We start from the raw sequence: 24,743 nt of genomic DNA, 5'->3' as shown, positions 1-24,743 counted from the left end.
AAGAGTACGGGAAAAACTGTCATAAGGGTTAAGAAGACGACAGACTGGGGTGGAGAAGCTGAGAGAAGAGAATCCTACAGAAAGCCTCTGTTCTGCATTCTGCTTGGTGTAGAACGCTGGCTCCAGATGTCAGTGTGAAATGTCTTAACCAACAGACTATCAGATCAACCATGGTCCTTGAGCAGTCTCAAACAGGAGCTGGATACGAGGCAGCCAAGCAGCAGCTGTTTCTTGGCAGCTGTGCTCCTGATGTTCAGAAAGCCCATTTGTGGTTGAATGTTCTTGAAGTTACAGACAGGCTCTTCCTGCAGTATCAAGAACTAGGGCACCAGGGCATTTCCCCACACAGGTGCACTTACAAGGGGTCTGCAGCCTCCTCTTTGTAGCTTTTCTAGAGGATCACGGGAATAAATTCCATAAAAGATCTTATCTACCATGATGTAGAGGGGGAAGGGCTACTTTACCCCATCAATACACCACCAACCTCCTGAATCATAAAAACTTCTTAAAATCCACAGGACAGAGCCCACTGTACTATGACTACCTCTGCCTATTCCAAACTGTGTCTGTGTGTCTTTCTGTCTCTGTCTTTGCTTACTTAATTTTTGCTTATTTCATGTGTCCCTCCATGAAATTCCTTCAAGAGGGAAATCACCAAAAAACATTCAAGGAGAAAGAAAACAAAACTTGCTCTGTGGGAACAAATCTATCATTCGTGGTTGCTTGGAACTCTAGAAAACAGTCAGTTTATCCGGAAGTCCAAAGGTGTAGCGGTGACAACATAAACACAGGGAGAGCCAGCTCCAGCACACACGGGAGCTAACATAAGGACCTGGAAGGGATCTTAAAATCACTGAGGAAGTGGGTGGAGGAGCAGAAGCCAACACCACAGAGATGTGCAAGCGTGCTGCCCCACAGCGACACCCGCAGCTGCTGACGGCCAACACGTGAAGGACTGAGCGTTGACGGGGCAGATGCTGTGCCATTCCCTGAGATGAAGACGGGAGGGTAACGGCCCTATCAAGGGAGGGTAGGTTTAATCCGCTACATTCCGGATTCTTGCTATACGCCAAGGAGAGGAGGCTGAATAATCAATCTGGGGTCAGGTCAGAACACAGGCCTAGACGTAGCCAATCAAATGCTGAGGATCGACTTCAGGCGTAGAAAATACTGGCTTGTACTCCATCACTGCGCTGTACCCCAGTCCTGACTGTCTGAAGGGGTCATACAGAGTTTGCTCCTGCAAAGCTGTAACAGCGCTTACAAGCTGAGCTGACTCCTGCAACCTGGATCTCTCTCACCCACATCCATGTTTACACCTCTAGGATTTCCCACACTATGCAGCCCAGCACACAGCCCAGTCTGTAAGTGGGCAAATGAAGGAGGTTCTAAATGCTAGCCCCAGCATAGTGTCTTGGAAAAGAGCGAACTCTCCGACCATTTGCTGAATAAGACATGAGCAAACCTTCTGTGCGGCCAGGCTCTGGCTGCTTTCACTCAGAGCCAAGGATGTAAAATACTGGAGACACTCATCAAGCTCTGTCTGAGGTAAGGAGGCCAACAAATGCCTGAGTTCCTCTTCAGTGGAGGAATCCTGAAATAAAAAGCAAAGAAAGGCTCAGATAGAAACTCAACAACTGACTACAACACAAAGAACACCCGAGGAGTCAGGCCAAGATGTTCACACAAGTGAGGAAGGAGGATGAGCAGCGGTTGTGGCCTGGAATGTGCTCACCCACCACAGTGGAGGTACGCAGTCATTTTAGCTGTTCCCAAGCCTGCTGCCACATCTAAAGACTCATTACAGGGACCCGAGTGATGGTTCAGTTTAAGAGCACTGGCTGCTTTGGCAGACGATGTAGGTTTGGCTCCCAGCAGCCGCGCGATGGCTCCCAACCATCTGACTCCAGTTCCCATCTACCGGTGCCCAGCACGCACGCGGTGTATGCAGACGCACGCAGGCCCTGCACACACTCATAAGATAAAATCTTAAAATCACACGGGGAAAAAAGACCGTTGCAAGTTGTAACTCAATGTTTACCTTAGGACTTTTTTAATAGCTTGACTCAAAATGAACTATACTAACTAAAGATATCAGTAAGTCTGGAGTATGTGAATATTTCATTTTTCATGATAGTTAATACCTTATGTATTCAATTTCTATTTTTCTCTTTTTTAACTTTATTTATTTATTATATATACAGTATTCTGCCTGCATTGTGTGCCTGTACATCAGAAGAGGGCACCAGATCGCATTATAAATGGTTGTGAGCCACCATGCAGTTGCTGGGAATTGAACTCAGGACCTTTGGAAGAACAGTCAGTGCTCTTAACCCCTGAGCCATCTCTCCAGCCCCAATTTCTATTTTTTAAATGATTGTTTCAGTTTTGTTTCTCCCCTAAGGAAGAAGCTCAAGAAGCATGCTTTTGGCCACAGTTCTCATCAAGGGATTTTTGTTTGTTCGTTCGTTTGTTTGTTTGTTTTTCGAGTCAGGATTCTGTTTTATCCCTGGCTGTCCTGGAATTCATTCTGTAGACCAGGCTGTCCTTGTAGTCACAGAGATCTGCCTGCCTCTGCCTCCCTGAGTGCTGGGACACTACCACCCAGTTGACCATCAAAGGTACTTTTAATGCCAGGACATACTTAGCAACGTCTAGAGACAATTTTCTTTACCACAAATGGGGGGGGGAGGGTGGTCTTGGCATCTTTGGAGCAGAGTCCAGGAATGCTGTTAAATTTCCTATAATGCACAGAACAGCCTCTTCCAATAAATATATATATATGTATCTATATAGAAATATAGATATCTATATTATCCTATATCATATATATCATCCTATATCTATATAGATATATATATGTCAAGGGTGTTCAGGCTGAGAAAAACCTCATGTATAAAACAACAAGGCAGGCTGGAGAGATGACTCAGCAGTTAAGAGCATGAACTGCTTTTGCAGGGGACCCAAGTTCAGTTCCCAGCACTCATGTCTGGTGGCTTCCACCACCTGTAACTCAGCTGCTCAGATGTGCTGCCTGCCTCTGACCCCTAGACACTTGGACTCACATGCCCATACCCAATTCCAGGCACACCGACATCATTAAAACAAAACAAAACAGTACCACCACCACCAACCAAAAGCCCTCAGTACAAGGCATCTCCCGCATGCTGGCATGCCGTGGTGTTACCTAGCAGAGCAGACTCTCTCCAGCCACCGAGGCAGTAAAGGGCAGAGAACAGCACTGAGGACCAGAGCACTGAGGACACGGATTTCAGCTTTGCACCCAGCCCCACTGTTCTTCAGAAGCAGGCACCAGCTTGTCTGTGGAAGTTTGTCTGCACCCACACTAGTTTATCTGCACACAAACCTTCCCACTCCCAAATGGGCGCGGTGGTACATGTCTGTAATCCCAGCACTTAGGGAGGCAGGGGCAGGAGGGTCTCTGTTAGAGGCCAGCCTGGTCTACAGAGGGAGCCCAGGACAGCCAAGGTGAGACAGAGAAACTCTATCTCGAAAAAGACAAAAACCCCTTTCCACGCCCTTGTTACTATGGTTGCTTACTTCTTTTAAAGACGGCAAAGGAGGGGGTGGGAGGAAAAAGCGAAGATCACTTTCTTTGCTTCGTGCCAAACCAATAAGGGTCCTCGGGTCACAGGCTTGAGCAATTATCCTGTACTGGTAGTCTGTTGTGAAAATATGGTTTGTGTTAACATCATGATTAACTTGAAGTTATCCCAAGAGTAAATAAACAGCTACTTGAAAGCGCCCTGATTCTTCACTGTGCTGTAACTTTGTAACCCCAAATTTCCCATTGTACATACAGTACTTGGGAGCTCAACACCCAATGTGGCTCACAGTTTCCACCAATCACACACCCAGGGGGCTCAATGCCCAACTGGCTCAGTTGCCGCCATCCACACACCTCTCCTCGGCACTCCAGGTCATGTTCTGAGTAGCTTTTTTAAAAATCTGAAATTCAAAGCCGGGCGGTGGTGGTGCACGCCTTTAACCCCAGCACTCAGGAGGCAGTGAGTTTGAGGCCAGCCTGGTCTACAACGTTCCAGAATAGTCACAGGATATTCAGGGCCACACAGAGAAACTCTGCCTCAAAACAGCAAGAAAAACCCACAAACAAAATCAAATGTGAAAACTGGTAACTCAGAATCAGGAGTTTCTCTCAGTTAAATAATGGGATCTTGTTCTGGTGGAATATGCCTCAGTCTGGGGTTGCTCTTCTCAAACACACCTGCACCGCCAGATCAGCAGGTTTTCCAGTTTATCCTACGAGTTTTTCTCAAATGGTTTGAGTGTGTGTATGTGTGCGAGTGTGTGTAGGTGTGTGCACGTGTGTGTCTGTTTTCATATTAGACTGCCTGAATCTTTTTCCTCCCTTAACTTCATAGCCCTTCTCTCGCACAGCAGAAAACGAGCGGTGGGTATCCACCAGCCGTGGGCCTCGTTACCATGCCAATGGTGAGCCTCTGACATTTCGCGCACAGCCTCCAGCCGCGCGGCTCTGTCGTCCTCCAGGCTCTTCTTGAGGAGCAGCCACACGGCACAGTCGTGTTCTTCTATGTCGACTGTGCAGAAGGGGTCTTTGAAGAAAGCATACGACAAACACACAGAAAGACACGGCAGTATAAACAGTTAAGACAACATTTGTGTGCATGTGTGGTACACACACTATACACATTAACATTTCCAGGTCACAGCCGCTCACTAACGCAGCCTGCCAACCCTGCTGGGCTGGCAGGCCAGTAAGCCCCATAGCTCCTCCTGTCCCTGTTTCCCAAGCACTGAGGTCACAGGCGCACGCTGCAGTCACTGCCTTTTTCTGTAGGCTCTCGGTTATCTAAAGTCAGATCCTCCACACGAAGGGCGAGGACTTGAGCCATCTCTCCTTACGCACTGCTGTATTGGATGGTAACTTGTAAATCACTGGAAACTGCAATGGGAGCATTGAATGCAGATACAGATGACGACTGAGGGTTTGAGCTTAGCTCTTTATATTTGTAGGTACTATCTGTGTACTTTTGGTATTCTGTTGTCTTTTATTACACGGTCATTTCTTTTTTCTTTTTTTCCACTCAATTTTTTTTCTTGAGGTAGATTCAATATGAAAAGAACTCTAACGTCCATGAGTCATACGCATTTAGGCAAGCCACCTTATGCAGAAATGACTTTTTACTCTGTCAGGTTCAATTTGCATTTGCTAAGAACAATTTTATTGCTGGGTGTGGTGCTGCACAGCTTTAATCCTTTAATCTGCATGCAGGCTGAAGAAGCAGGTAGATTTCTGTGAGTTTGAGGCCAGCTTGGTCTCATAGTGAGTTCTAGGACACCCAGTGCTATGTAGAGAGAACTGCCTCAAAACAAAAACTAACAAAAAGAACAAATTTATTTCTCTCATGTAATCACGATGTTATTATCACATCCAAGAGCAGTCACAAAAATCTAAAATCCAGCACACTCCACATTCAAATATTCCCTATAAAATGTCTCTAAAGATGGTTTAAAAGCAGGATTTGATAAGTTCTCTTTAGTCTCTCTTAATTCTAGAAAGTTCTCCTGCCTATTCTTCATGATGTCAACTTTGTCAGGACAGCATTTCATTTTATTATTATTATTATTATTATTATGGTTTTTCGAGACAGGGTTTCTCTGTGTATCCCTGGCTGTCCTGGAACTCACTCTGTAGACCTGGCTGGCCTTGAACTTAGAGCCCTCCCTGCCTCTGCCTCTCACAAGTCAGAACCAAAAGGCATATGCCACCATGCCTGGTAGGACAGCATTTCAGAGGTAACTGCAAATTGGAGATTTGATGATTATAAAAATAAATTTTACATTTTTGAAGCAATATTCTCAGTATGAAAAAGCATGAAGTGATTTTCTTACAAATTTTAAATTCTAAATATTTCATAAAAGAATATTTATTCTCAGCAGTCACTTAAGTAGCTTAGCATTAGAGGCACAAAAATGGAAGAAAACTGTCCAAAGCCCTTAAGCTGTAAAATTAAACGCAGTCAAGAGGATGTTCCTCAGCCAGTGTCCTATAGTTAATAAAATATGAGAGTAAGAATGCGTTCAGTCTTGCTTGGTTGTCCACGATTCTCAGACCACTGATGAGGACCCAAGTGTCTACACGTACCAGCAAATGGGCTCCGTAGTGCCTTGGCTGACGCTGCCAACACTGCTCTTACTGCTCTGTGAAGTTCTTTTCTTGCCTGCCAAACAAACCCTAAAATGACGGCAGCAGATAAGACCAAGTGTGCACTTTCAACATCATGTCCAATATTTCAAGAAGAGATACTTAAACCAGGCTCCAAAGTTAATCATAAAGACATAAAACAAAAACAAACAAAAAAAGCACCTTTGACCTCTTAGTGTCACTATTAAATGCAAGCATTTATTGTGGGAACACAGAATGCTTTGGCCTCCAGAACAAAGTCAAGGGCAAAGAAACAGTATCTATAGCAATCCTCATGAATTACAAAAGCTGAGCAATATTCAGGAGAATGTTCCTGTAAACAGCTAACTTAGAACTGAACTTGAAAAATGCTCTAGGAATGAGGTTGAGCCTCACGAGACAGGTAACTATAAGACACAGTAACAATCTACATAACTGAAACTGTAAGTAGCCCTAATGGATGCTGAGCTCAAGGAGGTAACACAATAAAGATGGTGATGTGATAACACACAGCTCAGGAGCCTCGGGGCCCACCCCCTCTGCTGGTCATGAGGGCTGACATCCTAGAACAGCTGCAAGGCAGGGGAAGGTGGAGGCTGAGGAAAAGACCCTTCTCTAAGCTAAAATCTCACCTCTACTGAGTCACCAAGAGGCCTGCAAGCAACCTCAGTATCACGGAGGGGATGTCCTAACTCGCTCAGCCTTCGTAACAGACGGCAGCAATAAATAAGCTGAATTCACATTTCTCAAGCTGTTTCTTGAGCTCAGTTACATGAGTCACTTCCTTCAGCCTGATGGGACTCTGAGCTGAATGCAAAATCAATCATTTGCACTTGGAAAACTGAACTGATGGCCCCCACGGAAGAAGGAACCCTGGGTTGGATACAAGGGCACTGCCCAGTCCGTACTTTGTTCTACCAGAGCTAAAGACTTGAGGAAACACAGAAGCCCCAATTCTGGTCATCAGTTAATGCGTGGTGTGGTGGTTTGATTAAGATGGCCCCCATAGGCTCATAGAGTTGAATGCTTAGTCACAAAGGAGTGGAACTCTTTGCTGGATTGGAAGGATTAGGAGGTGTGGCCTTGCTGGAGTGGGTGTGGTCTCGTTGGAGGAAGTGTGCCACCTGTAGAAGCTCATGCCTGGCTCAGTCTCTCTGCCTGTCTACAGATCATGATGTGGCTCTCAGCTACTGCTCCAGCACTTGCATGCATGCCGCCATGCTCCTCGCCATGATAATGGACGAAGCCTCTGAAACTGTAAGCAGGCCCCCAATTAAATGCTTCCTTTTATAAGTGTTGTCTTGGTTGTGGTGTCTCTTCACTGCAATAGAACAGTGACCAAGACACGGGGGAGCCCGGCTCATACAAGCTCTGCTGACTCTTCCAGAAGGCTGAGCCTGCTTGTCAGCTCTGTGCTCTAAACAGACCTACTTCTAAATTCAACAACTGCTTCCACTTTAGAAACAGGGACTTACCGCGGCTTTCTAACTTGTCCACAGGGACTGTGTGCACATAGATGTAAGACTTCATTTTTTCTCTTTCCACCACCTCAGTGTCTAATGTTAAAGATTTCTTCAGGGCCAGGACTTCGTATGCAAGATATAAAGAACCCCTAAAAAGGAAACAAAAAGTTCCTCACAAGTCAGGATCTAAACATGAGCCAAGTGCTTTTCACAGGGAACTGCTTTCTATTTTACTGGGGAACTAGCATAAAGTAATGCACAGGTGTCACTTTACATGTATGAATACACACAAATGTACGTCTGTGCATATATACATTCGTCCTGGTTTAAAATAACAGCAAGTGAGACAGGCAGTGGTGGCACATTCTTTTAATTCCCTGTACTTTGGAGGCAGAGGTAGGTGGATCTCTGAGTTCAAGGCCAGCCTGGTTTACAGAACAAGTTCCAGGATAGCCAGAGCTACAGAGAGAGACTGTCTCAAAAAATCAAACAACCAAACAACAACAACAACAAAAAAAAAAAACACAAAAAGACCCAGCAAATGGTTGCATTGATTATATCCAAGCAAGAATAAAAGATGAGCAGTTTCAGCCTGGTGCAGTGGTACACACCTGCAATCCCAGCATTCAGGAGGCAGAGGCAGGTGGATCTCTGTGAGTTCAAGGCCAGCACGGTTTACAAAGCAAGTTCCAGGACAGCCAAGGCTACACAGAGAAAGCCTGTCTTAAACAACCAACCAACCAACTAAACACACACACACACACACAAGCAAATGGCTATGTAAATATATCCGAGCAAGCAGTAAGTTCACAGGGCACTGTCTCCCATTCTTTCATGGCTGGTCAGGAGCAAGACTCAGAATGCCATTGTTGTTCATCACGGGTCTGCACCCTGCGTGCACATCCTTAAACAACGGTGCTGTTTGGCCAGAATTTAAGCTTAGTGTGAATGAACTCAGGCTAGATATGTTCTTCTGTTCTGCCTTTCATCCCTGTGACTTACCCATGCTACTGCCTGTACATACAGTTCCCTCATGACAGAAATACACGTACTGCAACTTACTTATCTACTCTTGTAAATGAGCAGTTACTACACTTTCAGTTTGAATTATTACATACTACATATATGTGTGTATGTGTGTGTATGCATATGTGCGTGTTGTGCGTGCATACACATATATACATATATTCGTTCCTCTACAAAGGCTTGCTCAACTTTCTGCCATTACATATCCATGGCTACTCCGTGCTATCTACAAGTCATTTTAAGATTTTCAACAGTTGTAGGCATAAGGTTATCGTGTACTGTGGAGAGATTCAAATGCCGATTTCTGTGCCCCCATATCTGGTTGCAATCCTTGTTCTGAGAATCTTCTGTCTCAATGTTGTGTAAACATTGCTCCCCAATTGTTTCCTGATATGCCAAAAAAAAAAAAAAAGCTAAACAGCCAATGACTGAGCAGCGAGAAGAACGAGGCTGGATTACCTGCCAGTCAGAGGAAGGGGGGATTCAGCCATGAGGAGAGGTCAGGAGAGAGCAGCAGAATCAGAGAAAGCCAAAAGATGCAAGTATCTTGGGGATTTATGCTGGGAGAATGCCAGATTAGTTTACAGGGTTAAAACAGATTAATACTGCTCAGTTCTTGGGCCATAAAGCTTGTTAAATGAGCATAATAGTCTAGCTTCAATTATTTGGGTTAAGAGAAAAACCGCAACACAAAAGAACAGCCACGAACATACAATAGTATCATGAGGCCTCTGATATCGCAGGGTATCAGTACTTACCCTAAAATGAGGGATCCAGTGTATCTTACTATATTTCCTTCAGAAAGAAAAAAAAAGTCAACGTGATTTCATTTTTCAAAGTATGACAAGAAACAGGCAACATCGAAAACCTTTTGTGTATAACTAGGTCAAACGTTGCATTTCTGTTACATAAGCAAATATGATATTGTATGTTATATTTATTACCAGCAGCTATCCACATGCGGCAGCACTGAGTAAAACATGGTTTATACTTACAGCCTCCACACTCATCCTTCAGGCTCCTGCTCTGCTACCCTCAGCCAGAAAGGCACCCAGGCATGACCCTGTGCTACTGCTGTATAGCCAGGGTCACGGCCTTCCGAGGAGTGTGGCCACCAGAGGCCAGGTGGGGTCAGCACACTTCCCAGCATATACACTGAGGGACTGTCAAGTGGGAACTCTAAAATGACTCCTTTTCCCCCCAAAAAATAACCATACTGTACTTGGTGGTTTAAGCAGCAGAGGTTACATGGCTCAATCTAAAATGGAATCATTTTAAATATATATTGTTAAAATCGAATTAGCAGATAGTTGCCTAACCAATGCACACCATTCCAAGATTTTCAAATCCTGGACTGCTAAGCAAGAAGGTTGCCCATGTTCTAAACTGAAATCTGACACTCATGGAAATCTGGAGGGGGGACACTGCCCCACGAACTCATGGCCTTCAGAGTGGGCCTACAGCAGGGATGAAGAGGTCTGCAGAGGTACTACATAGAGCTTCCTGACCACACGGCTCTCTGGGACAGTTCTGATTCCAAGATGGCCTTCCGATATTCTCTGGCCCTCAGCGCGGACACCCAGGGAGCACCCATTGTTTTCTTCTCTCCTGCTGCTGTCTGTGACTTCTCACCACACTCCCGGTGTCCCTCTCAGTGCTGGGGATCAACCACAGGGACCTGTGCATGTCAAGCCTGTGCTCTTCCCGAGCTACACCCCAGCCTCCAAGAATGTCCTTCTCAATCTGCATGGCCTTTCCTCCCTTTTTTCCTCCACTAAAAGCAAATGCAACACTCTAAAGTTTGCTATACTGGAAACACAGAGAAGGAGAGTGAAAAGCCTTCTCAACTGCTCCTGCTTCTTTTTATATTTAAAATTCAGAATCAGAATTCCCTGGATTAAAAAGATGCTGCACACACACACTGTGTGCCTGTGTGACCGGATGTGTGCCTGTATGTGTGTATGTCTGAGTGTGTCTGTATGTGTGTGTGTGCCTGTGTGTGAGGGAGAACATGCTCTGTCGTGCACAGGTGCACGTGTGTATGTGTATGTATGTATGCGTGTCTGTCACTCTTCCTGTTAGGAAATGGCGTGCTTGAAGTGTACTCACGGATGTTTCTCCAGGACGTGCGACTTTTTGAGCGGGAGACTAAGGTTCCTATTCTTCTGCAGCAGGTGACACAGTAGGCGCCAAGGGACATCCTGTGGAGGAGAGTAATGCTGGCAAGGTTCATTTAGTGTATACTTAAAACTTTTTCTTCTGACCCTAAGGACATGTCACCATCACACTGGGCCACTACAGTTACATCACTCAAGACTGAGAAAAAAATCTCAACTAAGGGTTTCGCCCCTGAAAACAAACCAGCCCTCACTAGAATAAAGCTTGCTGGCACTTTCTTTCTTCTTTACATTGCGTTCTACTGTGAGTGGTAATTAAGAGGAAACCAGGAAAAGTCAAGTTATTTAGCAGAATCCCAACATGGACATTTAATGATTTTAAATGTTCTTTTCTAAAAACCCTAAGCATGTACTTACCTACATAACGCAAGTCTGCCCTTACAAATGAAGGCCTAACAGCCACAGAGGGGAGCAGAATCCCCCACAATGCAGCCCACAACCAGAACCAGCTGCCAGCAAGCGCTGCCGCTCCAGCCTAAGCAGCCTCAGTCGACACCACGGATCTTCTAACTGCTAAGTAAGAAAAGGCAGTGCAGGCCAGTAGGCCTTCGCATGGTTCATGGTGTTACAGCAATCCAGGGTACAGAGTTTCTAAATATTTTATAAATTAACTATTTTATATTCCTTTATATTTTATAAACTTTTTTCTGTTCTTTGAGACAGGGTCTCTCTACATAGCCCTGTCTGTCCTGGTACTCACTAAGTTGACCAGGCTGGCCTTGAACTCTCAGAGATCCACTTGCCTCTGCCTCCTGAGCACTTTTAATAAATAAGTCTCTGCACTGGAACTCTATTTTGGGGCCTCGCTTTTGTGGTGGTTGGTTTGACTCAGGCTTTGTAAACGCTGATCAAGAGCTCGTCTCTGCAGGGCTGATTCCTGTGAGAGTCCTGTGTACCCTGGTCTATGGTAAGCGCCCAGTATCTCCACTGGACTATCACAGGTACTTCAAATAGGTGCGCTCAGAAGATGGACTTAAGAGTTCCAAGGCAGTAGAGATGGCTCAGCGGTAAAATGCTTGCAAGGAAAGCACGGGGACCCGAGTCTGGACCCCAGCATGCATGTTACAAGCCTGGAGCAGCGACAGCAGTTCTCCAGGGCTTGGTGGGGACCAGCAAGTCTAGCCAAATTGGTGAACTTCAGGTTTGGTGTGAAACCTTGTCTCAAAAAATAAGACGACGGAGCCACGGAGGTCATTCAGTGAAGGCGAAGGTGCCTGCCACAGAGCTCGATGACCTGAGCTCAATCCTGGGGAGCCACACGGTGGAAACAGAATCAGCTGCCGCCTGCGCGCATCTTACCTTCACACAGCTGCTATGCCCACCCCTCCCCCAGCCCAGGTGAATACTAAATAAAACAATTAAGGAGGTTTGATACTGACACCTCACCACTGTGCATGTTCTCAAGTCCGTCCACACACACACAGTTCTAATGTCCACTTATATGTGCTGCTGGTAAAACCAAGTCCCACACTATTTGCTCTCGTAAGGAGACATTTCCAAGTCTGTTTCCTGGAATACAGTCCTTCAAGACTTCCCATCAAAGCTCAGCTACACCCATAAAGAGTGGGAGTAATGATCAAATATTCTGGCTTTCTCCAGACGCCTGTGCTACTCCTAGCTTAATTCCACTGTGGTTAAGAGCAGAAGTCCAACTCTCCCACACTGTGCTCGGGCCTGTCTTATGGCACAGAATGGGCTCTATTTTAAGGACTGCCCCAGATGTACTTTTAAAGAACAGGTAGTGTGGTCTACAAACATATATTAGGACTAACTGCGAGTGCTTCTCAGGTTTCCTCTTCTTAGTGGCTTTGTCACCTCATTCTACTGAGAGTGTAGAAGTCGGGGCAACAGCAAGATTCAGAACTTACTCTATCACGTGATGATGTCAGCTATGTCATGTTAAGTAACAGTAACTGTCAATTTTTAAATTGTTTTAAACAGATTTGCTTAAACAAGCCAGGTGTGGTGGTGTACACCTTTAATCCCAGCACTCAGGAGGCAAAGGCAGGAGGATCCCTGTGAGTTTAAGGATAGTCTGGGATACGTAGAGGGTTCTGGGCCAGCCAGGCCGGTCTACATAGTAAAATGGGAAGGCAGAGACACAGACAGAAAAAGCCAATATGGAGGCTGTTAACAATAATCAAGGAGAAAAGGAATTAAGGTAGTGACTCTGAAAATGATCAGTGAAACAGAGCATGAGCGAGTAGGCCATGAAAGCCAACCAAGCCCAACAAGCCGCTGAATGTGGCAGGGGAGAGAATGGGCAGGTATCGAGTCCCAGCTATCTCCCTTGGATCCTAGGTTCAAAAGAAAAAGATTACCGAGACAAATACTGGAAAAGCAGTAGATTTGGCAGGAAGGACTGACTCCCACCTTTATGAAATACTTTCATATAAGGTCAAGAAGTGATGTGGGCCAACAGGCCTACTCCACAGGCACAAGCCTATCACTAACGTGTCACCGGAAGTTTTAGTGAGAAAGCTAGAAGGTATTATTCAAAATATCACCCAGAACAGGCTCTACATAGAATGCAGATTCCAGACACCTTGCTGTGTCTCTGCTCAGTGACACAAGACTGAAACCAGTGTTCTTCCTTCCTGAAAGCTCTGAGGGAGTCCATTTTTGGCCTCATGTGGAGTTGAGGCAGTTTGGTAGGCATAAGGTTATTGTGGAATTCAAATGCTTATTTCTGTAAGCCCCAATATCTGGTTATGAGCCTACAAGCCTTGTTCTGGGAAATCTCCTGTCTCCATGTTGTGTAAACACTGCTCCCCAATTGTCCCCTGGTATGCCAGGAAAGCAGAGTACAGCCAATTGACTAGCAGGGGAAAGAACAGGGCTGGACTTCCTGCCAGCCATGGGAGGAGGAGTTAGAGGAGGAAGTAAGGGATTCAGCCACAGGCAGATATCTAGGAGGGACCAGAAAGAAAGCTCAGCAAAGAAAGCTACAAACTATAATTATCTCTGGGATGCAAGCTGGGAGGAAGCCAAATTAGTTTAGAGGGTTTAAAGTTAAAACTGCTCAGTTCTTGTGCTGTGAAGCTTGTTAAAATAATATAAAAGAGTCTCAATTATTTGTGTGATAGCTGAGTTAAGAGAGAAACAAACCCAGTTTTATAAAAATAACCTTAACAGTTTGGTTCTGGCAGGTGACTGGCAGGATTCAGTTGTGTTCTACTATAGACTGAAGTCCTCGTTTCTTGCTGTTAATGAACGAGGCCCACATGCCCCAAGCTACTAGATGCCTCCCACTGATTTTGCAGGTAGCCCACTATATTGCTGACCTAACAACTTGTCCCCTCCTTGCCATCTCTGTCTCATCTGCTTTCCTACACTATTTTAAAGATCTCTGCGTGGATATAGTAGCCTTCTCAGATAACCTAAAACGACCTTTTCATTACACAGACTGGGAAGGGAATAAGAAAGAGTCATGAGGAGTAAATATGATCAAAACACATTATTATGTACCTGTATGAAATTGAATAAATAAGGGACACATTTTTATTATTTAAAAAAATCCATTCGAGGTCTGCAACCTTAATGCTATTTGCAAAATTTCTTTTGCTATCAACATAAAATATAATCACAGTTCCAGAGAATGTGGCATGTGTATCTTTGGGGGCTGTAGCATTCTGCCTACCTTAAGCTCCTATGAGGATCTTGATACACAGTTCTGTAGATGATTTCATACTTAGTAAGTGACCAAGAGAGAGATCCCTGGGTCAGAAAACAACGCTCAATGTTTCCAAGCACAACTGCAACATTTTATGCAAAGAAAAAGGTCCCAGCTATCCTCAAATTGGCAATCAGTTCTTTATGTATGCTGGAAGTAACTCTTCTATCAGACGTACATACATACACGTTCTACTATCCTCTCCAAGCCTGTGACTTGACTATTTTCTTAAAATTACGTTTTTATGAGCAGCTTTGATAGAATCTATTTATCTATTTCTTTTCTTTTGTGGTTATTGCATTTCGGATCCTGAAAAACCATCACCTACATCATGTCACCTTTTCTTAGGATTCTAAAACAATTTTGTTTTATATTTTATGTTTAAGTCTATGATCCACTCCAGTTTAATTTTCTCAAGATTTATGTGTTTGAGTGTTTGCCTGCATGTGTGTATATGCATCACATGTGTGTGCAGTGACCTTGGAGGCCAGAAGATGGTAACCGAAGCTATGGATGACTGTGAGCTACCGTGTGGGTCCTAGGAAATAAACATGGGTCCTTTAGAAGAACAGCGAGGGATCTTAACTGCTGCCAAGTTAAACTGTTATATATTTTGATGATAAGTGAACTTTTTCTATATGGAGATCCAATAGTTCCAATAAAATGTTGAAACAATGTTCTTTTCCCCAATGAATAAGGTACAACAGTCAACTGACTATATATAATAGAGACATATTTCTGATTTTTCTACCTTTAAATAAGTAGCACAATGAAGATATGTGTTCAGCTTTATAAAACAATGTCAGATTATTTTTACACTAAGTCCTGAGGCTAGGTCTTATAAAAGCTCCAGCTTTGATCCTTTTCTTTCTTTCTTTGAAACAGGATCTTGCTATATAGCCCGGGCTGGCCTCCAACTTGTGATTCTCCTGCCTCAGCCTCTAGAATGATGGGATTCTAGGCTTCGGTTATCACCCAGGCTTGCCCCTCCTTTTCAGGATGAGCTTGTCTAGATACTTGGCACTTCTACATGACTTCAGAGTCACCTTGTTGATATCTGTTCAAAAGAGCTTCAGGGATTATTACTGTGGTTACACTAAATCTGAAACAACCATTTTAAGTAGAAGCCAGGGAAGAGATTCTGATGATACTGAGGATAGAGGAAGTGAGACAGATGGTACAAAAATGAAACATTTCAAAGTTCCACTAAACGTGACATAAAGGTGGTTCTGGGGCTCTCAGAGGATAGCACCTTTGTCCTGGCTGGGGAACAAATCTGATTGACAAGAAGCATCACGTCAGCTTTTCGTACTAATCAATAACCCTAACTGCAGCAGGCACATGGGTAACTGGAAAAGGACTAACACCTTTTCTTCCCTCTACTTGAATGTGGGTGAATAACAGCCAACCAAGGATGACCTAAGAGTGACTCTGTCCTGTGTCACACCTGAAATGAGTCCTTAGGGACTATGTATATTTCTTTGTCTACCACCCCTCCCTCCTTCTAGAATGAGCAGGTTACAGGGGGGATTAGAGGTTGCAGATTGACAATTTGGCATATGCTAAAAACAGCAGAGCAGCAAGAGGAAAACCCCAAGTCCCAGTTATGCAGCCTTCACGTAGATCAGGTCTTGAACTTACAGAGATCTGCCTGCCTCTGTCTCCTGAATTTGGTGTTAAAGGATTCCTTTTCCATGCCCAGTGTAATCAAAAATGTTAAGCCATTTGATGTTACAGTGTGTGTGTGTGTGTGCGCGCACATACTACACCGGAATCTACTTCTGCTCTATCACAGCCTGTAACGCTGAACTGTCCTGAGCTGTGTCTTTCCAGACTCCTCACCTCCACTGTTACATCACCAGTAGACTACCAGCCCAACAGGCTTCTCAAACATAACTGTCCAAAACAGAAGTACTTTTTCTTCTAAAACTCTTCCTCCACGCATCCATCACCATCAACCCAATGGTAGATGGATCCTGACTATTAAAAAAAAAATCTACCTTTTCAGCTCTTGCAAAAACCTTAGACACTGCTGTTCCTTCATTTCCCCCCACACCTCTATCTAAACTGTGCACCCTTCCCATCTTCTGCCATCAAAACACCTCAGATTTATTAATTTTGTTTTCCACGCTGACTCTTGTCTTGTTTAAGTTACCATCCACTACTAGTTTGGAGTGATGCAAGAGTCACCTCACTGGTTTTTCCTGTAACTTAAGAAATCCCGAACTGAAGAAAACAAGTTATGGACATGAACAACAGAGACGATCATGCAATGAATGCCATTGAACTACACACCTAAAAAGTACCAAAGAGGTAAATAGCACATACATTATACTTTACCACAGCAAACAAACAAACATTTCCTAGAAACAACAGTAGCCTACGTATTTTTCCTGAATGACTTAGAGAGCTGTTTGTGACATTTAGGCCTTCAATCTATCTGTAAGTTCTGTTGTATATGGTCCGAATAACCTAATTTTGTTTTCCTTCTCTCATTGATTGAGCAGCCTGTACCCACTAAGATCACATATGCATGAGTGTTTCTAAGCATGTCATTCTGTTCCATGGACTTATTTGCTATCCCTAAACCAATACCACACTGTCTCATTAAGGATATCATATTAAGCTTTGACACCTCATAGGAAGAATCATAATTAATTTTCCTCTTCAAAGCTGACATAGTTATTCTGGGTCTTCTGACTTTCTCTCTAAACTTCAGGTTTAGTATATCAAGTTTCATGAAGAGAACACAACTACCTTAATTGGCACTGCAATGAGTTTACAGCATTGAGGAAAAGGTCATGTTTTGCTACAGTCTTTCCATCCATGAACACTGTATATCTCTCCGTTTACTGGCCCTCTATGAATTTCAGCAGCACAGTAATTTTCTCCCTAAAGAATCCCACATCTTTAGTGTGATGCATCTCTAGATACTTTTAGTCCTGAATGCCACCATGAACGATGGCTCTATTACTGAAATTCCTGGTTAATTATTGCTGCTATAAAGAAGTTCAATTTCGAAGTCTTCCTGACAGCCATTGCTGATACTTCCTAACCAAAGTAAGCCTTCTACTCCTTATCACATCCCCATCTCGGTACCTTTTTGTTCACCTATTTATAGAGCCTCTCTGTTCCCAGTAAAATTAATTACACATTTACCTTTGTACCACAAGTATCTAGAAGAGTGTCTGGTACACATCAGGTGCTCAGAAATGTCTACAGGAGTTCAAACAGTGGGAAAAGAAAACAGGTTTTAAGGGGAGGGTGAAAGATGAAAACCAGTTCCACCTGAGAGGTGGAGTTCAGATTACTCACAGTTCATTAAAAAGCAGGCGTCAGCCCAGAAACTGCAGCTCAAGAGCAGATTCATGAAAAAGACAGCTGAGAGCTAGAGAACTGATTCTTTTCTTTTCTTTCTTGTTTTGTTTTTTACCTTTGAGTGTTTTCGATTTTCGAGACAGGGTTTCTCTGTGTAGCAGCCCTGGCTGTTATGGAACTCCTTTGTAGATCAGGCTGGCCTCAAACTCACAGAATTCCACCTGACTGTTGGGATTAAAGGCCTTCACCACCACCACCCAGCTGGAGGACTGATTTTTTTCAAGGAGGAAAATGTAGGCTAAAAGAAAATAAGCAAAGTAAAGATGCGTGGGAAGATTAAACTTGGGGCAACTTTTAAAAAGTAGGGGTACAGCCGATGTGGAAAAGAACAAAAGGAAAAAGTTTGAGGGACCAGCGCTGGCAAGATGGCTCAGCAGATACTGTTTGCTTGCTGCTAAGCCTGATAAACAGAGTTCAATTCCAGGGATCCACATGTTGGAGGAGAACAGACTCCTTCAAACTGTCCTCTGACCTCTTCTAGAGCACTGTGGCACACTCATGCCATCGCCAAATCACACACTATATACATAAATCAACGCAAAACATTTCTTTAAAAAAATTTTTTTGAGGAACCAAGAAAGGGAAATACGTGGAAGGGAGAGACTGGTTAAAGGAAAAAGACATGTGAAAAGCAAAATATCAGCATGAGCTTGACGTTGAAATGTAATTGAACCTAAGGATCAAGAAGCTACAACCACCTCCTGTCTCAACAGCTGAGACCATAGCTCCCTTAAGACTACAGATCAGAATTTGGGAATGGGATTAACTTCAGAACCTTCTGGAGGCCTTCACCGTAAGATGAAAGTTACTAGGTTTAGAAACCTATCAGCATTCCAGCTATTTAATCTCCCAGGAGAGAAGACCAAGATGTCAAGGTCTAAGGTGTGTCGGACTAAGGTGTGGCTTAGAGACCAGAGTCCAGGATGGTGCGCCTGCATGCAGGTGTTCTCCTCCAAGCCTCAGGAGCAACCAGGGAAGCCCAGCGACCATTCAAGAAAAAGGCCAGAATCAGCCCCTAAGCGCCGCGGCGGGTCACCGGGTCCCTCGGAGGCCGCGCAAACTTACAGGGCGCCGAGTCCGTGCAGGGCCATGGCCCTCCCTGCCCGCGGCTGCAGCGACGCCCTTGCCCGCCCGCCTGCCCGTCCGTCTGTCCGCCCGTCCTACCTGATGGTGCACGGACTCCGGCAGCCCGGACCTTTCCCGGTGGGCACCGCCAGCTGCAGAGCCCACCCTCAGCCGCCACCAGCGCTCTGCGCCCCAGCCCAGGGGCAGTAGGCACGTGACCCCGCCCCAGCGCTCGGCCCCGCCCTCTCGTCCCGCCCCTACAGAGTCGCCCCACCTACTAGGTGTCGCCGGCTCGATGACGCGCGGCGCAGGCGCAGTGGGTCCACGACGCCAGGACGGTTCCTAGGTTCGTGGGCGGAGGGACGCCGCGGGGTGTGAGCGGCTCGGGAAAGTGGGTGGCGGGGGGGCTCGGCGGCCTTGTGAATAAAGAGAAGGGGAGGAGAAAAGACTCCGAGCCGACGGGTCCTGTGGCGGGTCCGAGGCCCGCACCCATCTGAAGGCCTGTGCTGTGGGGGCCGCGCGGCCGTCGCGCTTTGCGTCACGGCTTTCCCGGGGGGGGGGGAAGGTGGCCGCTCCTGGGTGTGGACACTGAAGGGACCTTTAGGTTGGTCTCAGGCAGTTTCCAATGCAGATCTTTGGAGAGGGTAGCTTATTAATCAAAAGAACGGAAGACCTGGAGACCAGATGTTTGTAAATTAAAATTACCTGCTTTGGCCAGGTGCTTGGCCGCATCAGTAAAATGAGGTGGTGGGTCACTGTCATTTTGAGACTCTTCTCGGAACTACCATTTTGTAATTTCTGCCTCCCGGGATCTTGCCTGTGTATCGTTCTCCTGGATTTCAGAAGAGTCTGGGGCTCACTGTGTAGCTGGTCCCGAACTCCAGTCTCTGTCTCCCGAGTGTTGGGATTAAAACCGTGAACCATTGGAATTTACTTTTTAAGGATTAATTAGCCATGAGTAGAAACTGTTTGCAAGTAGGATTTATGCTTTATTATTATTCCAGACAATCTGCTTTAACATTGGCAAGAAATGGGAAGACCTGTATGCCTTAATATGAGCTTTTTAATACAGACATTTAGTTTTATTGCATCTCAGATGTAAATCGCCAAAGTAGGTTAAACTTTTGGATTTTGTCACTTTATCCTTTTTAAATTTAATTTATTTATTTTAGCATTCTTGAAATCATCCGTGCCTTCTGCCTGGGAAAAGATGGTCAACGTCTTGAAAGGAGTGCTTATTGAATGGTTCGTAGTTTTAATAATGAGTTTTAAATTTTCTCATTGGCTTTTGTTTTATGTGTGTGTGTGTATGTATGTATGTGTGTACGCCTTTTGCAAAGTTTTGTTTTGTTGATTTAAATGAAATCGAGGCTTCAACTTTGAATTCCATAAACTTCCTTTATAAGTAGAACAGACTTTGTTGCTAAGTTTTTTGCTGCTGTTACATTTCGTTGTCTCCCTTAAATTAATGCACTTAGCTTTATTTCTGGCAATTTTTGATGGGAGGTATGTGTGTTAGATCAGCCTTGATTAGAGAAACAGTATGTCTATTCTCAAACCATCAGCACTTGTCTAGATTAAGGTTTGGAAGAATTCGGGAACTTGGGGCAGGCCTTTAGTCCCAGCATTCAGGAGATAAATGCAGGTGGATCTTTAGGCATTCAAGGCCAGCCTGGTCTACATAGTTTCAGTTCCATCCCCATCCCCCTCCAAGGCTGTATAGTGAAACCCTGTGTCAAAAGAAATAGTACTACAGGAACTTGGTTAAATCTTTGCCACTACAGAAAGTGCTTCTTGAAAGGAGATGAGAGCCTAATGCAGCACGTTTAATTCTAGCATAGCTTCCAAAGGAGAGACGATACTCAAAGGAACCTTCAGTGGAGGGCTTTGCTGTTACTCACTTTTAAAACTTGAACTCTTTGTTCAGCTTCCCCTGGTTAGAAGTCCTGTTCCCTGGACACTCCCCTTTGTTGAAAATGCTACTTTCTTCTTTCTGTTGCCTATTATGAGTCATTGTACAGGTAGTGCTGCTTTTACTGTGATGCAGAGCTGAGGGAGGAGCAAAGTCAAACCCTGGGAAACCTGCAACATTTGGAGCAGCACTGTCCAGCGGAAATAGTGTAGCCACACATACAGTCTTTAATTTTCCTAGTAACTGCATTAAAGAGTGGAATGAAATGAACAGGTGAAGTGTTAGCCTTTATTTATGTGTATGAGTGTGTACCTACATCGGTGCCTGGTTCCTGAGGAGATAAGAAGAGGGCATTGGATTACCAGGCCCTTGGTTTGGAACAGGTTGTAAGCCACTGTGTGGGTGTTGGGAACTGAACCTGGGTCCTCTGCAAGAGCAACAAGTGCTCTTAACCACTGAGCCATCTCTCTAGCCCCATATCTTCATAGTCTAGTGTCTGTATTCAACAGGACATCACCAATTCTGATTTCTCTGCAGATCAGATGAAGTGTTCTAGTTTAGTTACTTGGAAACTAAGTGTGAATGATTTAGTTTATTTTTAACCTCATCTGTGCATGAGCTTAATCCAAACCATAGCATTTTAATTCTCACTTAACCCACAGGTCAGCGGTTAAGCCAGACTATTAATGATGGCCATTTAGGTCTGCCTTTGGTGGATTTAAATATCAAGGCATCTGGTCGTATTAAGATTCCTTCCTCCCAAGGTTTATCTTTTTTTGGTTTGGTTTGTTTTTTTCCAGACAGGTCTTCTTGACTGTCCTGGAACCTGCCTCTGCCTCCCACATGCTGGGATTAAAGACTGTGCTGTCACCACTTGGTCTTTTTTTGGTCCTCCCAAGGTTTATCTTATACCACAATATAAGGCCGAGGTCCTAGAGGTCCAACTCAGTGAGCCAGCTTGTGCTTAATGCAGTACAGTCCTCAGCTCCCTCCTCTCCCAAAACAAACAAAAACAGATCTAAGACTGAGTTTTTAAAATATTTGCAAATTTATACTTCTTCAGCAAGTAGCCATTATTGAAAATAAGCCTGAGAAGCAGGAGTTATGGTTTCTTGTCCTGTGGCTCCCTTTCCTTCCCCTGACTTTGTCTACCCCAAGACCTTCTAGAATTGCCTCTTAAGCCCTTTTTGTTTCTCCTCATGCTCTTTGTCAGTGAGGATGGGCATTGCTTTTTAAACCAATTAGGGAGCCGTGATTCTAGGCACTGTTAACTGCAGAGCTTCGAATTCCTTTATTTTTCTCCTCTTGTGAGTAAGAGTTCTTTAAAAGGTTTCTCTTCAAGTTCTTCAAACTCCTAATGTTAAGTCATAGCTACAAATAATACTTTAGGCTGAGAAAAAACAAGACATTGAATGATAGTTGCAAACTTTGAAGGTCACCTTAAAGTTCATCACTCACTCTCAGATGTAATTGCTCAGGCCGTTGCAGTGTGGCTGGCCACAGGATGTCCTATAACCTGTGTTTGTCTCCGCAGCGATCCCGCCATGAAGCAGTTCTTGCTGTACTTGGATGAGTCCAATGCCTTGGGGAAGAAGTTCATCATTCAGGACATCGATGACACACATGTCTTTGTCATCGCAGAGCTGGTTAATGTCCTCCAGGAGCGAGTAGGGGAGCTGATGGACCAGAATGCCTTTTCTCTGACCCAGAAGTGAAAATTCTAGATGTTGAGCACTTGGGAATTACAAGCACAGGCATGAAAGAGAGGGCCCATTCGGTGTCTCATACGACGTTTTAGACTTTTTATGAGCATTTTGTGGGAAAGGCTGCAGGAGCATCTCATCAGATGAAAGCTTCTAACTGATTTTGTTGGACCATTAAAAATAATCTTTTTAAAGAAGAACTTTAACAATTGGCTGCAATTTGGCTTTTACTATTTTTTATTAAAATGTAATCATAGTTGTGCTGGTGAGATAGATGGTTCAATTGGTAAAGGCCTTGGTGACCAGGCCTAACAGCCTGAATTTGATCCCGGAGACCTACACAGTAGAAGGGAAGAGCGCCCACAGGTGGTTTTCTGGCCTCTATGTACCTCCCTCCCACACAAATAAGTAAATGTAATAAAACATGATCATAAATGGTTTCCCTACCTTTTTCAAACACCAATTACATATACCAGAAAAATAGTAGGGTTTGGTTAAATTATTGCAATCTAGGCATTAATTTTTCTTATTCCTATTTACATTTAGTTACTGTGCATTTTTGTACTGCAGAGTTAGAAACAAGCAAGGAGGAAAGATAAACCTGCTTACATCTTTAGTTTTCCCTTTTTCACACTGTTGGTAACATTTTCCTATCACGGCAGATATTCCTTGGCAGCACAAGATGTCACAGAAGTGTGTGTACGTGTGTAACTAATAGCTTGGAAGATGCCTGCAATTATGCTCTATATTCGGAGAAGAGGGTTGGAAGACTTTCTTGTGGCTGAACCCTTGCATCATCTGAAACCATGAATATATAGAAACAATAATACAATAGTTCAAAGAAAAGAAAAGCAGTGAGATCCATCTCAATGGGGATAAATATTACGGTTTTATTCGTATGCGCTAAATCCAGTTAAACCAATTATTACTCTTTTTGTACTGTCTGCTGAAGTGTATTCTTCACAATAATGGAATTAAAAGCATAAAACAAACACGGGCATGGTGACACACAGTTAATTCCAGCACTCAGGAGGCAAAGACAGGCAGATCTCTTGAGCTCAAACCCAGGCTGGTCTATGCAGAGAAACCCTGTCTCAAAAAAAAACAAGCAAAAATTTCCTTTTAAGGTGTTGAGAAATTAGGTTTTTTGTATCCTGTTAGACTTTTTTTTTTTTTTAATATAGGCAAGAATATAGAGAAACAGCCTTTTAGGAAACAGCAAATTAGTTTAGAACATTACACGTGGAGTCACTATTATTTGGCAAGAGGAACACTAAGGGGTTTTGCATCCCTTCGTGAAGACGGTGTCTTTTGGCTCATGGTAGAAATTTCCCAACAGGAAAGAGAAATTGGGTGATGTTCCGTATTCACATCAAACCTAGTTTTTTTCTGTGTTGATGGAAGGTAGCTACTATTATTCACTTAACTTGCACTTTATTACAGAATCTGCAAGTTGCCACGCGTCAGAGTGTGTCATGGTTCTCACCCATGTACTTTCTTATTCATGCATTGTAATGTGAACTTTCTGATGGCTTGTTACGAATACACCTGATACTAAAATTTGTTAAATAGAAGATAGATTTTTATAGAATTTATAGCTGTATTGAAACATTACTGGATTTTATACTTCAGTCATCCCTAAATCAATTTTTAATATGCCTCAAGTGTTTATCACCAGTACCACTTCTATTAAAACAAAACTCAGAAGGGGGTAGAGAAAACAAATGAACAAGGACAACAGTGGTAGCTGAAAAGAGTGTCTCACCAGTTATTGAGCAGTGTGCAGGCAAATTACAGTTCTATTTCTCTAGCCACTTAGGAAAGATGGGGTCCAGTGGCAGCAGTGAAAGCCCTTTTGGCTGCTTAGTTGACTGGGCCAACTACAAGCAAAGAGGACATTCTCTAGTGGCCTTTGCCTGGTCTCTGATCGTTGGGAATCTGGTTGGCACTATTTAATTTGATGAACTCTAGACAGCCGTGATAGGAAATAACCCTGCTTATCACTGGAGAAGTAGACTGCAGTCTACTTTCAGCAAAGTCCCAAACACGAGACAGCAGTAATGTAAGGGGATCTCGTCATGGAGCACAGGTTGTCCTGGACTCAAAGATCTGCCTATCTGTGCCTCGCTAGCACAGATTAAGGTGTGCACCACCACACC

At 44.1% G+C, this 24,743-nt stretch overlaps 2 protein-coding genes across 5 annotated transcripts in view; one reads left to right on the top strand and one right to left on the bottom strand.

The window, feature by feature from the left end:
• Positions 1–19,210, bottom strand: part of Serac1 (serine active site containing 1) — a 34,724-nt gene extending 15,514 nt beyond the window's left edge. The window contains exons 1-8 of one of the 2 annotated variants that reach the window (XM_021635712.2): positions 19,069–19,210; positions 10,786–10,877; positions 9,435–9,471; positions 7,663–7,799; positions 6,149–6,238; positions 4,464–4,595; positions 3,562–3,683; positions 1,466–1,594 (exon numbers count right to left, since the gene is read on the bottom strand). In XM_021635712.2, coding sequence (XP_021491387.1) covers positions 1,466–1,594; positions 3,562–3,683; positions 4,464–4,595; positions 6,149–6,238; positions 7,663–7,799; positions 9,435–9,471; positions 10,786–10,876 — 738 coding nt within the window. In that variant the 5' untranslated portion in view covers position 10,877; positions 19,069–19,210. The remainder of the gene's footprint in view (positions 1–1,465; positions 1,595–3,561; positions 3,684–4,463; positions 4,596–6,148; positions 6,239–7,662; positions 7,800–9,434; positions 9,472–10,785; positions 10,878–19,068) is intronic. The other variant, XM_021635714.2, reaches the window with a different exon arrangement.
• Positions 19,211–19,218: 8 nt separating this feature from the next.
• Positions 19,219–23,019, top strand: Gtf2h5 (general transcription factor IIH subunit 5). Of its 3 annotated transcripts, none has more exons than XM_021635700.2 (3): positions 19,219–19,315; positions 20,142–20,214; positions 22,416–23,019. In XM_021635700.2, the coding sequence occupies exons 2-3, from the start codon at positions 20,180–20,182 to the stop codon at positions 22,594–22,596; spliced, it is 216 nt and encodes a 71-aa protein (XP_021491375.1). In that variant the 5' UTR covers positions 19,219–19,315; positions 20,142–20,179; the 3' UTR covers positions 22,597–23,019. The 3 variants fall into 3 exon arrangements, with proteins under 3 accessions (XP_021491375.1, XP_060229635.1, XP_021491376.1); XM_060373652.1 differs by lacking the exon at positions 19,219–19,315 and adding an exon at positions 19,320–19,343; XM_021635701.2 differs by lacking the exon at positions 19,219–19,315 and adding an exon at positions 19,504–19,573.
• Positions 23,020–24,743: the final 1,724 nt, after the last annotated feature.

Source organism: Meriones unguiculatus, chromosome 20 (assembly GCF_030254825.1).
Source record: "Meriones unguiculatus strain TT.TT164.6M chromosome 20, Bangor_MerUng_6.1, whole genome shotgun sequence".
NCBI classification, from domain to species: Eukaryota; Metazoa; Chordata; class Mammalia; order Rodentia; family Muridae; genus Meriones; species Meriones unguiculatus.
This window is presented reverse-complemented; position numbering and strand designations above follow the sequence as displayed.